General features: G+C 37.7%; 2 protein-coding genes across 4 annotated transcripts; both read right to left on the bottom strand.

Moving 5' to 3' along the window:
• Positions 1 to 22: 22 nt before the first annotated feature.
• On the bottom strand, positions 23 to 5607 carry ndufv1 (NADH:ubiquinone oxidoreductase core subunit V1). The gene is made up of 11 exons (XM_079484767.1): positions 5505 to 5607; positions 4403 to 4579; positions 4244 to 4326; positions 3949 to 4119; positions 3688 to 3871; positions 3417 to 3606; positions 3087 to 3299; positions 2833 to 2999; positions 1712 to 1793; positions 1386 to 1531; positions 23 to 1290 (listed from the first exon to the last, which is right to left on the bottom strand). The coding sequence occupies exons 2-11, from the start codon at positions 4571 to 4573 to the stop codon at positions 1213 to 1215; spliced, it is 1485 nt and encodes a 494-aa protein (XP_079340893.1). The 5' UTR covers positions 4574 to 4579; positions 5505 to 5607; the 3' UTR covers positions 23 to 1212.
• A 411-nt stretch (positions 5608 to 6018) lies between these two features.
• hcn3 (hyperpolarization activated cyclic nucleotide-gated potassium channel 3) lies at positions 6019 to 14401 on the bottom strand. Of its 3 annotated transcripts, none has more exons than XM_079485516.1 (9): positions 14137 to 14314; positions 13959 to 14065; positions 12940 to 13491; positions 9734 to 10166; positions 9408 to 9569; positions 9006 to 9224; positions 8769 to 8915; positions 8181 to 8421; positions 6019 to 7665 (listed from the first exon to the last, which is right to left on the bottom strand). In XM_079485516.1, the coding sequence occupies exons 3-9, from the start codon at positions 13440 to 13442 to the stop codon at positions 7457 to 7459; spliced, it is 1914 nt and encodes a 637-aa protein (XP_079341642.1). In that variant the 5' UTR covers positions 13443 to 13491; positions 13959 to 14065; positions 14137 to 14314; the 3' UTR covers positions 6019 to 7456. The 3 variants fall into 3 exon arrangements, with proteins under 3 accessions (XP_079341642.1, XP_079341643.1, XP_079341641.1); XM_079485517.1 differs by having other exon boundaries at positions 14196 to 14314; XM_079485515.1 differs by having other exon boundaries at positions 13959 to 14401.
• Positions 14402 to 15877: the final 1476 nt, after the last annotated feature.

Here is a 15877-nt window from a genome sequence, read left to right as displayed (position 1 = left end):
CATTGAAAAACACAAGTGTTTTAACTTTTATATAATTTATTTCAAGAGCAATACACAAGATATTCGACACCTACCATTATTAATTAATTGTACCTGCTCAGCATATGTTTAAAACACGTCAACGGCAGGGAATTCATTTATTTAAATATAAATATTTGATGAGTTTATTTCCAAAATGAGATAACTTTTATTTTGTGCATTCCAATTAATATGAATCAAACTGCAGTTGGTTGGTTTTAATTTAAGCCAAAATAATAATAAAAATACAACAAGCTAACACAATAAAAACAAGATAACATCATAAAATATGATTTTTCAGTTTCTATAAGTCTATAACTGGTTAATTACGCATTATCCGACATTAACGTCACAGCCTCGTTGGCGCAGTAGGCAGCGCGTCAGTCTCATAATCTGAAGGTCGTGAGTTCGAGCCTCACACGGGGCAGTTGAGGTTTTACCTAACTAATAATAGTTTGCAACCGTGTCCACCAGGTATTGGCTGAAATTGGCAATGGAGGTTACCATCTCATCCAACCAAGTCCATTTCTTACTAATTATATGTTGACCACTTGAATAGGACTGTGTATAGTAGACACCCAGGCCTGGCCAAAGTCCATTAGAGAGGCAAAAAAAATTCGGTAAAATCTATAGTTTTGATCAGTTTGTTGTCAGCCACAATAAAATAATCTTGACTACTTTATTTAAGCTATTACATTTTAATGGAAAAACAATATTTTTCAATAATTATGTTTTTCCTTTTTGCTTACTATATTTGCACAACATTTTACATGTTTTAGACAGAAGCATAATTTTGTTTTAATTGAATTACCATAATCGAAAACGAAGCTAATTAAAGAAACACTGATTTAGATTCTAGAGTAGACTGTTAAAGATGTATTTACTTATATTCACTGTTTATTAACATCGCAAAATTTACATTAACCATTTTTCAACTGTTTCTCTTTAATGTGTAATACTACAATCCAAACAAAAGTATGATGTCAAGTCTATGACAATAGCTGAATAGATTTAGTCAAAACTATTTCAAGGTTCAAAGAACTTTACTGGTAATTTTCATTCCATGCCCCCGATATACACAAGGTGAGGCCAGCTGACTAAAGTTCACATTTCAGTGAGCAAGAAACATTATTGGTTTTGCTTAAATAACTTTATATGACTGGATGATTGACAACGGACGCAGAGATGGGGTCTTCAAGCATGGGCCTGCTGTTTCTGTTTGAAATCTTCGATTCTGCCCTCCATTAAAGGCCGAAAGTGACGAATCAATCCCTGAAGAACAAAGAGAAAAGTTTCATTTAAAACCTTTCAGAAGAATAACATTTGAAAAGATTAAATAAATATCCAGACTGCACTTCTGTATATACCTGCACTGGCCATGCAGCTCCATCTCCCAAAGCACAGATGGTGTGGCCCTCAACCTGCTTACTGATTTCCCAGATCATATCAATCTCTGCTGACTGCGCGTCGCCTTTCACAAAGCGCCACATCATCTTATTCATCCAGTCCACTCCTGAGCAACACAAGACGCCAAATGGTTCATACACATATTTGTGTTCTTATATGTGGTTAGACAAGAAGTACCTGGTAACCACATTAGGCTGTTTCTGTGTTCTAAAAACAGTTATTCGGCAGTTCACATCTGCTGGAAGTGTAACCCTACAACAGAGTCGCAGGGATATCAGTTTCTTACCCTCTCTGCAAGGTGTGCACTGTCCACAACTCTCATGCTTGTAGAATTCCATTAAGCGTGCAATAGCTCGGATGACATCACTCTGTAAAGGAACATAAATTCCTTTAGTCATACGAAACGCTTTTGTTTATTACGGTTTAGCGGCAACAACAGAAACAAACGTTATGTGGGCCAAACTTCTCGTCCGCAAAGAACTGTTGAGTAGTTTAATTTAATACAATTATAATACAATAAATATGAATATAAATTCAATATAAAATACATTGCTAATATTATAACCAAGCACAGACTGGAACAATTACTACTTATATTTCTATTATAAACATTTAACAAAATGTTTAATGCCCTCTTATTCACATTGAATTAATGCAAACAAACCATGACAAACTTTTTATACCATACATATCTATAAAAAAAGATGCAGATCATTTCTAAACATTATAATTGAACTAATTAAAGTTGCACTTTCCGAAGTTATTAATGTAAAATTTTGCGATAAATGCTTGTTTCATGTAATTTGCCTCCAATCGTAATATAAGCTGCAATTTTATGTTACAAACCAGAGTTATTATTGTTTTGTTTTATTCATATTTTAAATTAGCTTTTATTTTTAGATTTGTGTTCATTTTAGTTACATTTTTAGCCATTTTGCTTTATGCTTTTATTTGTTTATTTATGATATTCCTATATACGATTAATTAATTTATTGTATTAATTTAATTGATTTTGTTTATTATTATTATAATTGTAGTGCTTTTCAATTATTCCAGTGATTTTATTTCCGAGGTAACACAAAATGTTTCCGTTTAGTATACGTTTTCCCAATAATATTTCATTTGATTTCAATGAACAGAAACGTTTTCACAGGTTTAATTTTAGTAAACTAAAATAACCTTGTTACAAACAGATTGCTATGGAGAGGCAATTGTTACAGATTGAAGTTTAAAACAATCTTCTCTGCACCAAACCCCATTTACAATCTGACAATCTGTTCTGAGCAGCCCAACAGGGCCGGACATAACATCGACTCGACAGATATTTAGATTTTTTATGTTCCAGGGGAGCCACTAGTACTGTCACAAAAATGACAGATTTCACCTTTAATTCGCATGGTAACTCACTGATTTATCCATGACAATAATTGCTGCTGTGCCAAGACCAGTTTGAGCTTGAATGAGGGCATCAAAATCCATCATGACATCATCACACACGTGACGTGGGATCAGGGGCGTGGAAGACCCACCAGGAATAACACAAAGGAGATTATCCCAACCCCCTCGAACACCACCTACAGAGACAAGATGATTTACAGTTAAATATTCTTATGGAACAAGATCAGATCATGAAGTATGAAATATTTCCAGGTCCATCGTACCGGCATGTCTCTCGATAAGTTCCTTAATGGGAATAGACATTTCTTCTTCCACCGTGCAGGGGGTGTTCACATGGCCAGAAATGTTGAAAAGCTTTGTGCCGGAGTTTCTCTCCCGTCCAAAACCAAGAAACCACGTGCCGCCGCGACGGCAGATAGTCGGCGCCACAGCCACCGTCTCGACGTTTGCAACCGTTGTTGGACAACCAAACACACCTGCAACATGAGCGTATTTACCATTTGTATAGTATACAACACCATTAAAACAAAACTCTGTAGATAAATACAAACAAGTCCATCTGCGTATGTTTGTGTCGCGCATTTATGACTTACCCACATCAGCAGGGAAGGGAGGTTTCAGACGGGGCTTCCCCTGTTTGCCCTCAATGGACTCAATGAGAGCGGTCTCCTCTCCGCAGATGTACGCCCCAGCGCCACGCATCACAATAACATCAAAGTCATAACCCGAGCCGCACGCGTTTCGGCCAATCAGACCGGCTGCATAAGCCTCATTAATGGCCACCTAAAAAAAATGAAACAAAAACCGTTTAACAAAGAATCTAATTGCATTAATATACAAGGAAGCACGTCCTTTCAATCTCACCTGCAGGTTGGACGACTCATTGTAAAACTCTCCACGGATGTAAATATAAGCTGCGCGAGCTCCCATGGCTCTACCGGCCACCAGACAGCCCTCAACGAGCTTGTGAGGATCATGACGCATGATCTCTCTGTCCTTGCAGGTGCCGGGTTCACCTTCATCAGCATTCACCACAAGATATTTAGGCCTGGAAGAATAGGACAGACACGATTCTAACATTTCTTTTGTATTAAACTCAAGGTCTGATTTGGGATGTACTTCTACCTGCCATCACTGGGCTTGTTCATGAAGCTCCACTTCATCCCGGTCGGGAAGCCAGCACCTCCTCTGCCACGTAGGCCGGACACCTTGATCTCATTCAGGATCCAGTCCACTCCTTTATCCAACATCTCCTTTGTCTTGTACCAGTCGCCTCTCTTCAGGGCACCCTTCAGCCTTAAATACAAGGCGTTGTGCATTTTTAAAATGCAGTGTTTTGGGATCACGTCGATTTGTAAAACACATATTGCTTGAAAAATAGCTATAACATGTTATTTGATCAAATTCAATGTTATTCTACCTCCAGTCATGTCGTCCATACAGGTTAGTGAATATTCTGTCCTGATCAGCAAGAGGTCCAAATTTGGTCTTCTTTGGTTTGTCCTGCATGACACAAACTGATTATATAAACTGATCCAATTGATCATCACATGATGCACAGCTTTATGGCAACAGTTACCTGTTGAGTGGTGCTGTTGTATCGCACCAGTGTCATGGAGTTTGGGGAACAAGCTGGGGTGGAGACAACAGGGGCACGTGATGCACCAGCTGCTGCCATGGCAACCGGGGCCCGTGAAGCCCCGGTGCTGAGCACCCTGCTAAGAACAGGACAGCCAAGACAGGACAGCATCCTTATCTGAAAGATGGAAAATATTTTTGAGGCAATTTAGTGTTAATGTAACTCAATTGGTAGAGAGTTACACTAGCAATGCAAAAGTTGTGGGTTAGATTTCCAGGGAGCACACAGAGATAAAAATGTAAATAAATCCAATACAATTAAAAACAAACCAAAAAGTATTTTAAGAATATTAAAAAGCATAATTAAAAGAATATTAAAAATTTAATTTTCTCATTTTACGTAAATGTTGAAGGTCAGATGTGAAATTGTGTAAAAGGAGTTTCGTAAACAAGGTTGTGTCACGTGGTGTACTGTTTAATAACAACTCACCGTACACTTTTCAAAGCCCCTTTTAAATGCTCTTTTTGTAAACAAAATAGTTATTTAAAACGATATCCATTTCAAACATGAGGGTTTTGTTTCAAATAAAAAAAGTATCCAGCCATTACATTAAGGATCTCTATGCACATGGTAAAATTTAATAGATTATACTGACATCTTTTGTTAGAGAACTGAATACTTATTAAGTAAGCCAAGAGTCCTTAAAATGCAACCAAATATGTTGCGTTATAGATTAAATAATCTATGACGGGAATTTACTCGAGATAAGAGACAGACAACTACTATGAAGAGTTTATAGCAGCAAACAAAGTCACATTTGCGCAGAAATACGGCGCGGAAACGATACAGCATTACAAAAAACACACAAGCTAACGTTGGACTCATTATAAAATGTTAAGAAGGAAACACGTTAAATCTGCGAAAATGCTCTTTCCGCAGTGACCTCCACATTGACGCGCTTTGACATTTGAGGGATTTTTCCGACATTGCACGACGTTTGTATTTTTAATCAATTAAACAAGCAATTCGGTGAAAGTAGTCAATAGAAATATCCAAGACCTTGATTTTAACACACACCAAATCACATGAAAGTACTGCTTACCTTTATGATCTCCCCGGATCTGTGGTTATAAAACGTAGACCGGAAAGACTATACGAGCCGACCCGGATGAGATAACAGCTTTGAGAGGATGGGGGCGCTGTAGAGCAGGTCTGTTATCCAACTCAACCTTTCAATCAGATCTCTAATTCTTAATACCCTGCTAAAACATTATTAGAACATCATTCCATTAAACCCCCTTCTGAAAAACAGAAACTCTAAAGGATTTAATATAATAATACATAATAATAATATTTAATGTAATGGCTATTGTATTGGCTTTAAATGGATACTAAAACAAAACACACTACATCTGGTTTGGGTGGTAAAAAAAGTGAGAGTTCATAATGCTATTTACAATACAAACCTTTTTCTCTTATTTCAATTTTTTCTGATTTATTATATTGGCCTTCAACCTACCTGACCAATCAACATTGTATTATTTATCTTGCCATCTCACCAAAGGACGTATACAATGAATATGTTTATTGCATAATATCACAACACAAGACTATTTGGTTTGAAGTTAAGTTTTATTTAGTAAGAAAAACAATTCAATAAATGGTACTTTCAGGCAAATAATAAAGCAGTGGTTACATAATGTGAACTGAACTCTACCACACTGTTATATACAACCATATACAGTGACAGTATGCTACAGTTATTATTATTGCATCATTTAGAATGAATTCTATCAAGAACTGTCCTAGTAAGAATAAAATCTTTGTGGCCACCTAGTGGTTACAATTTCACTATACAGGTGACAGCAGACAGGTAAAAAGTGCAGTGCAGTTACTCCATCTCTGTTGCTACCTGTAAACAACAGGGTTACAATATCATAGTTGAATTTAACATTCATATTCAGCATTCAACATTTATATTTACAAAACAAAAATGAGTGTTACTTCTCCAATCACATTCGTTTACATATACATTGTGCTTTAAATCCCCACTATTTTGTAATACTCAACATGCATCCTGTAATTGTAATTATCATGTAGGGCAACAATATGGTTAACAACAATGATTTGTAAAAATATATCTTGATCAAACGGATTTTCCAGTACAACAGGACAGGACTGACTGTGACCTACGAGTCGGGGCAAACTGAAATGAGTTTAATCTGTGATTATGAGTCATGTTGTTTAATACTTATTTCAAGTTAAGATGACACTGGGCAGACTGTCCCAGTTTAGTAAGGTCTTTTTATAATATAATTCTTATATTATTAAGTGCTCAGTGTTGATCAGGATAGCAGTAACACGCCTGTAACCTCACTATGAGATCTCATGAGACTAACTCGTGTAATATCAATTTGATGTTATTATTAGATTACGTCCATCAGGCATTAATCTAAAAACGTTCATCCAGAACTGAACACGGTTTTAGTCTGGTGGCTGTTTTAGTCTGATGCATTGATCAGTTGAAGGGCTATACTGGGTCATTTTGGTCAATGCAAATTTGTTAAAGTGGCAAATTATCGGGGCTAACCGATCAAAAATACTATTAATTTAAGATATTGCTGGGTTAAAGAGTACATAAATAAATTTTCATTGCACGAATGTTTGAGATGTCTGAGCATGTTGCATGTCTATAACTAGTTTAGTCTTATAAAATATTTCTGCATAGATATTTTACCACGTTGAACAATGTCTCTGCTAGCTCATTACCTGAATGAAAAGTATTTCATCGATCCAGCAGCTCTAGACTCATCAACTAAGCATCATTAAAACTAAAAGCCTGCTTAAATGTATATTCCTATTACGATTATAAAAATATCTCACTTAGATAAATTACACCATACTGCATCTGTACAACGTCATTAATGTCAAGGCATCACAAATATGTTTACATGAACACTTTTCTTTGTGTCGATCTACATTAATCTTGTCTGTTAGATCTCTGGTAAGTGAAGGTTCACGGAGGGTAGCGATAGGGATCATGCAAAGAATATGTCAGTCTCCGTCATCCACCGTGGCTTTGGGCGAGTTCACAAAACCTTCACGGGCCAGGCAGTCCAAGGCCACACTCTCGAATGCTCTCCTCATTAATGGATGCTCCTCCAAAACCGTGTTAAAGCTGTCCACACTGAGAGAATAAAGTCTGCAGTAGGTCTCAGCTCTGACGCTCGCTGTACGACGTCCACGGGTCAGCAAACATATCTCTAAAAAACAAAAGTACAGATTTTACATTACATTTAAAAGTCTGGATGTTTATGAGTGCTTAAAGAGGTAGTATTAGGTCGTTCACAATGTATGAATGTTTTTTTTTTTGTAATTATCAGTACTTAGATGCAGTATTAGGGTACGATCACAGAGAACGCGCTTCTCATGTTGGAAAAAAAATTATTTATGTTGCTAGGTAACCTGAAATAGCCACAAAGTTTCTCCTCCATGTCTCCAAGCATTCTGACCATCTGTAAACTTCCGTTGCCACAAGAGAAGCACCACCTCTCCATTAATTTGATAGGACAATGGAAAAAAGCGCACACGAGGTCAAGTGCTTTTCTGCTCAGACTTGAGTTTTTCAAGTTCGGGTGCTCATAGCGCAAAACAGGCGTGTCTCACAGCAAAAGACGTGTTCTGTCTGATCAGGTCCTTATTAACCATTAAAAAAAAAAAGTAGCATCATTGCATGAACAAACTTTACACTACGAGCTATTCGTCAGATCAAACTCACCCCCGAAATAACAGCCGTCATTAAGCATCTTCTCTTTACTGTCATGTGTGATCACGCTGACACAGCCATGCTGAATGAAATACATTTTCTGACCAAGCGACCCTTCGCGAATGACCATGTCACCTGGCTGAAAGACCTCGAAGTGTAACTTCGTCAACAGCACAGTGACGAAATGAGGGTCAGCATTTGCGAAAAGCGGCATGTTGGCCACAAGTCCACGGCAGTTATAGTTCACAATGTCCTGCAGGACAAACACACAATATGAGATGGATTAGGATTAGTGTTACACCATTTCCTAAATGTATTCCATTGAGCATACATTTTGATTATGAAATTATTGGTACATTGTCCATTTTGGGGTTAAAAAGGAAGTACACAACTAATAGTAATAATTTGAGCCGTTGGGTCAGAATGTTTACCAACACAAAGATAAGTAGGTAAAGTAATCTGCAATTTCATCTTTGAAAGAGAGGGAAGTTACAGATTGCTCCTTCAACTATAGGTCTTCTTCTACAAAGAGAACAATAATGGAAAAACACATACCTAACCATTACAAAAGCCAATCATGCAGAAACATATAAAAAAAACCTCTTTGAGTGGATCGCTGAGCTCTCCGAGAATATTCGCCTCATCGAACATCTTGCCCTGGAAGCGATGCTCGTAATAATCATGAATCCTCTGTCTCATATCAGCAGGCAGCTTCTGGAAGGACATGTACTGCTCCACCTGCTTATACTGCAGTAAACAAACAGTGCAAATGTCAACAAAACCCAACATCTTATAGATGTCTACAGAGAATCAGTCAGCAAAGCAGCTAATATATACTTTCTCCTGGTACTGTCGATGGGAGGCATCCAGTGATTGCACCAGGTTGGTGGCATTGCCCAGGAACATGGCATAACAGGTGGCACCAATGATCATGCTGATCATGGTGAGCCAGACGTCAGTCGGCCCCTCGGGGGCCTGGGCTCCGTACCCAATACACAGCATGTGGCTCATGGACATAAAGAGGGCATACGAGTACTGGACGTCCCACGTGGAGTTCTGGTAGAGGACAGACTGTCAGTGTCACTTTTTAGACAATATTGAATGGTTATTGTACAGCTATGAAAAGTGGAATGTTGGAGTAATGAGATTAGAATTGACACAGGTCAGATTTAAAGGATTATGGGGCTTCATTACGTGCATCACAGAAACGTTCATTCGCTAACACGTTATCTCACATACCACCATGTTGTTTTTGGAGACCCAGCAGTCTGCAGGAAAGTCTTGCAACATGGGCACCATGAACTGAAAGCAGCCGTCCCAATGACACAGTAACAACATCATTCCGATCAGATTCACAATGCGAACCACTGCACTGGCCAGGTCATAGGTCATGTGGAATATCTGTAAAAAATCAGTCAGATTTTGCCTCCCTATTGCCACTGTGCGATCACGTCCCTTTAAATAATCAGCATTTCATCCTTTACATCCTTTATAAATGTATTAGCCTATATAAAGTGGATACTTTATTGTTGTCTCGTACTCATTTCTTGCTCTTCATCACTCACCTCCTCCCACTGATGAATGTAACGTATAAGTCTTGACAAGCGCAGTAATCGGAGCAGACTGAGGATCTTGGTGAAGCGTACGATGCGCAATGCCCTGGCGGTACGGTACACCTCCGCCGCCTCGAGCCGAGCTTCTATATCCACAATCAGGAAGATGTAGTCCACCGGGATGGAAGAAATGAGGTCCACCAGAAACCAGCCGCGCAGGTAGCGACGACGGATCACATCCGGATCCAGGATGATCTCAGCATTGTCCCCTTCCATGATGCCCGTCCTAAAGTTGAAGACGAGGTCTGCTAGGAAGAGAGTGTCGGAGGCCACATTAAAAGTGATCCAGGGAAGTGTGTTCTGATCCTCGAAGAAGGTGATGCCCCATGGCAGAATGATAAGATTACCCATCATCAGGCAAAGCATCACCAAGTCCCAATAAAACCTGTTGGAAAATAATTTTAGAAGGATCGATGAACACATTCTGATTATGCGTGTCACAATATACCAGACATTGTGATAATACTACACATATTGTAATTAATTAAGCACTTGTGACAAATTTAGTCTTGAGAGCAATAATGCTTACAAACCGATGCTTAGCCTAACCTCAACCAACATAAACAAAGTACATAAAGTAACCTGTGACTTTTAAAAAGAGATGGCGACAGAGAATCTTAAAGTCTAAAAAACAAACTAAACAATCTTAATTTTGCTAATGGTTTAAAGATCTAGACTGGGAAACCAATGGTTGCAGGTTTGAAGAATTCAAGAGACAGTCTTTAAGACGCCACCATTTTTGTCAGTCACTCTGGGGCGATCATCCTTGTAATTTAACAAGCCGTCAACTCCAAACCTGCGTTGATGAATAAAAGATTGTTTTCTGACGTTACTCTGTAAAGCACACCTGGTAATGTATGTCGTACATTTAAATCTTGACAAATAAAGTTTCATTGCCTCGTTCATTACAGTATTCCATGACCATAACCTTACACGCAGTTCACGTCAAACAACTCCATGTTCACAGAGAAAGCAATTACAAAAGTGGTAACAGAGAATTGTAAATGTACTGTATGCCACTTTTTCAACTGGACATACAATCTTCAGGGAAGCAAGCGAGGTACATGCGCTCGCCGGTTTGAGGTTTCCACACGCGATCATATTTTCCAAAGCGAGCGTCAGTCAATATGAGGTTTCTGGTGACCCTTGACCTACTACAAGAATATACCATCTACAGAGCTTACAACCGAATTACTTTTTTATATGTTTCGCCTGCTATTTGTTCCCTAGGAAGGCAAATAACATTTAAAAGATTGCAGGTTGTCAAAAACAACCAGTGTCAGACGGTGTCTCATAATGCAGTGAAAGCCTCTTCCCAACCATCTGCAATTGCACAACATAACAAATGATGTACATGATCATTGCTTTCACGAAGGACTGTGAACGTATGTGACCCACTCTGTGTAAACCAGACTAGTCTTCATTTTGAGTGTTATTTAATGTAGAAATAAGTAAATTACAAACAATTACTTGGCAACATATATTGCACATGTTTATCATAACAACCCAATTAAGAAGTGTAAGTGTGTAAGTGTAAGTCTTATTTATTAAAATATTAATATTGGTCATAATCTGCATGTTTGTGATACTGCTGGTAGATATTAAATTGATAAATAGTACAAAGCACGCACGTTAACTTAAAGTGGGTGCTCGACCGATGTACACGATCATTGCTTTTCATTAGGGACTGTGAACGTATGTGACCCACTCTGTGTAAACATATATATATATATATATGCTGTATAGATCTTATCTATGTTTTCTATATAGATTATATTTATATTATCACACTGTATTTATTTGCCTCACTGTGTGTGTGTGTGTGTATATATATATATGATCTATGTTTTATATATTTATTATGTTTATGTATTGTCACATATTGCATTTTATTTGCATATTGATAAATATAAAAAGTCAGCATATCACAGCTGACAAAATAAATGTGACAATAAATTTTTTTTGGAGGTTTGCTGTGCTGATATTAGAAATATTTTGCTATATAATGTGTTTGCAAAACGAAACGAAGGCATACAAATGGGGGTTTAAAATGGGCGCTCAACAAAAACTATCTTTCAGATATAAAAGAAAAATCTGTCTAATGGTATTTTATAATATTAATATAAATAATACAAAATAATATATTATTAATGGTTTATTTTTTAAAGAATGCGATATATAATATGTTTGTAAAATCCATAAATATATTAAAATGTATTTTAAAACTATTATAAAGATATTTAAAAGCCAGGAAATAAAGGATGCTTTTTGCTGATGTTCTTTGCTGTTAAAGCAAAATGAACAAGTTGCTAAGGAACTACTGAAATGATAGTAAAGTCATTCTTTCTCATGACGGTTCTACTCCCATACAGACTGAAACAGAGATCCAAATATGTTGGTTTTGGTTTCAGGTCGACTTATGCAAACATGACAATCAAATGAACTGCTTTCTCTTCTGTGGCTCTGATGCGGTGTTGAGATTGAGATCCGATTCCAGGTCCCGTCTTGCTTTCCGTTTAATGTCTTAAATGGAACTCCGTACTTATTTTGAACAAAAGGACAACATCAACCCGACACGCTGTAACCGAGGGGGTCCGAGCGCTTTGATCTTCTTGCTGGCTAATGGTAACTCTATAAGGTAAAGGGGTGTAATGGGAGGCCTGTATATCATTGTTCTCTGCTGTGGTGATTGAAAGATTTGTGCTTTAAGGGTCAGGTTTTGGGCACAAGTGTTTGTTGTACAGCTAATGATAGCAATGAAACCAATGTGATTTCTTACATCAGTGAATAATATACAGTGACATTCACTACTTAAAGGGAAACTTCACCCCAAAATTGTTTCACTCATCCTCGTGTTTTTGCAAAACTATCTGACTTTCTTTCTTCTGCAGAATACATTAAGAAGAATGTTAGTAACCAAACAACATGGATCCCCATTGACTTTCCTTGTACCAACACAAACCACGAAGACATTTCTTGAAATAGTTTTTTTTTGTTTTCCACAGAAGAACAAATCATATCCAGGTTTGGAACGGCATGATACACTATTTTTAAATTGAGGTGAACTATCCCTTTAACTCAATTCCCACCTCTGGAAACACCATCCCTCATTTTATCTACAGCCTAGTCATATTTTCCCCTTCCACTGCGTCACTCACCTGAAGTCACTATATGGATGTATAATCCACATCCCAAACGCCTTGATCCTTTCCTGCTCTGCTGCTACACCCTTTGCGCTGCCAAACATTCGCAGCGAGAACTTGTTCACTCCTGGTTGCAGCATGGAGCCGAACTGTCTCTGGAGAAACGTGGATTGGTCAGCGTAGACCCTTTCCTCCGATTTGCACTGCAGAGGGGCCCGAGCAGGCCCTGGTGACTCACACATTGATTTGCGGAGGCTGGGTGGAGTGGACATGGTCGTGGTGGTGGTGGATCCATCCAAACGCGCTGTAACCTCAAGAGGTTTGGAGGTGGGATGGGTCACAGAGTCCGTTTGGTCCGGCTGATGGTTGACAATGTAAAGCAGCCTTTTGTTCACCTCCTCCCCACCGCGTTCCTCCCGTAAGATAGTTTTCGGAGAGGAACGCCAGCTGGATAGGGAGAACCGACCCCTGGTGCTACGTCTGGAGGCACCGTTGGAAGGGTTTCCCTCTGCATCCATTATTTTAGGCGCGAGGTCAACGCGGTTGTTCAGACGTATTGTCCAGAATCTTAAAAATAGATGCACGAGGACGTCATAATCATTTTTCCAAACGAGATTAAATCCTGATGTCGTGTATGTGCAAGCAAAGTATATTTATCATAAAAGCTTCCTTTCGGAACGAGGTTTTACAATGCAATGTTAACAATATTCCCTTACGGAAAAATAACGTTTTTGTGGTACGATTGTAGCAACCATGTTTTTTTGGTGTATTTATTACTTATGCCAAAACCATGGTTTTACTACGGTATACCTCGTTTTACAATAGTTCTTTAAACATGGATACGAAAACCTTTATTTTGTGGTAACCATGGTTTTACCACAGTAACCATGTATTTGAACTGTAGTAAAACCATGGTTCATTCTCGTAAGGCCTTGACAGGTTAAACTTATATTAATAACGTACTTAAATAAAATATAAAATGTAGTTTCCACTTTGAAAAAGCCACTGTATGTATGTATTTGTTTAAGCCCTACCATAAGCAAAAGCAAAGCCCAGAATCCAGCGCGACGTCAAAACTTCCAAGTCAAGATGAATCCAGGCGTCCTCCACTGCGCAATTCATCCGCCCTTGTAAAGTTCCTCTGGGAATAAGTGCATTTATTGTCAATAAGATTTCCACGTATGCACTTGCCGTATATTTAATGTCGCAAACCTCCTCAGTAGCCCCAGTCCCGCTATAAGAGCATCGCCAAATTAAGCGTCAGTTCTTACACAAGGAACGAGATGAAACCCGCTGGGGTTTGAGAATATAATCGGCTTCTTTACAGCAGGCGCGGTCCTTATCTCCCTCTCTGCTGACACCTGCGTGTTATCTGTTCAACAAGCCGTCTGTATGAACACAGGTGGGGTACAGAACGTCACACCTTCGCGGCCCAGCTGGGAGGAAATGGGCGGGGTCAACCTGCGCTGGAGGACACGGAATACGCTGGGGGCGCGCAGGTGTATTTACCTGAGCGCGCAGTGCGTGTGTGCGTCACCGAGTGTGCACCGTGTTGATTTAATCACTTTAAAAGCACCAAATCAATCAGTATTTTATCTTATGATCTATTTTTAAAGTTTAGATATTACTTTAGGTTGTTTTAGATAGCCTACATGGTTACGCAAAACGTGTACGTTTAAATATATTCATTTAATTATGATCATGTTTACTTAAATATTGAATCAATTTGTCTTAAAATGAAAGTATATTACACGTTATTTATTTAAGGTTTCATTTAAGATTTTTCAGCTACATGGATATGTAACATGTGAACATTTTAGAAGTCTACATGTTTTATGTTGATTTAATAGCAAATATGATCTATTTAACTCAAATATGAATACATTTTATTTGATAAGTATAGAAATATAATCAATATATGTTTAGAAATAGTTGTTTATTTAAGTTTTATTTTAGATTTCTTTGCTACATAAATATGCATCATTCACATATTTAATTACATTAGCCTAATTTAATCAAATTAAATCAAATGTTAAGATTTTTTATTTATTTAAGATGATTTAGCTACATGAATATGCCACAATTGAACATTTTACTATTCAATGTGGTTATTTTGATTGAGTCATTCATATGATACATTTAACTCAAATGTGAATACAACTTATTTATTAAACTTTTTTTGTTATTTTATGTTTTATTTCAGAGATAAAAAATACCATTTATTCTTGTCATTTCAAACATGCATGACTTTCTTTCTTCCGCAGAACACAAAAGAAGATATTGAGGGAAGAGGGTGAGAAGGTGAGTAAAAAAATTGCAGAATTTCATTTTTGGGTGATGTGTCACTTTAATATGATATATTTAACGCAAATATAAATAATAATCTCAAGATTAAATAGCATTGTTAATGTTTATATTGCTTTGTTGTTTCGAGAGGTAATACAATCAAAAGAGGACACCAGATGATTTTAGCATTATTGTTCCCCGAATATTTGGATTCTGGTTTGGTTGTACTTCTGTTCTTGTGCAGTCCTGGTTGAGTATGTGCCTCTTAGATTCGGTGTCTAGTTTCGACCCCATCAATTCTCCAAAGTGCCGGATATCGCGTTGCCAGATCCGTGCATAAGTCAGGTGCTTTACCTTGATGAAAATAATTAACACGTGGCCTACTTGCTATCCGTAGATATCCTACAAATAGTACGAGCCATGTTGTATTATGTTTACCAGCAGTGCTAGTGTAGTTTAAACTACAGAAACACATTTTTAAAGTTTGATCCTTAAACTCAAAACATTTTTAAATAACAAAAGTTTACAAATATTTAAAAGTGCTTATAAATCACATATTTTGTATACATTGAAAAAAAGATATATGGATGTGTTTTCATAGAACTACCTGTAGATATAATAAATAACTGAGACTTCAACAGCTTTGGGACTTAAGTTTGCAATATAA

The sequence above is a fragment of the Barbatula barbatula genome (assembly GCF_947034865.1).
Source record: "Barbatula barbatula genome assembly, chromosome: 21".
Taxonomy (NCBI): Eukaryota; Metazoa; Chordata; class Actinopteri; order Cypriniformes; family Nemacheilidae; genus Barbatula; species Barbatula barbatula.
The sequence above is the reverse complement of the archived record's forward strand: the minus strand, read 5'-3'. Positions and strand labels throughout refer to the sequence as shown.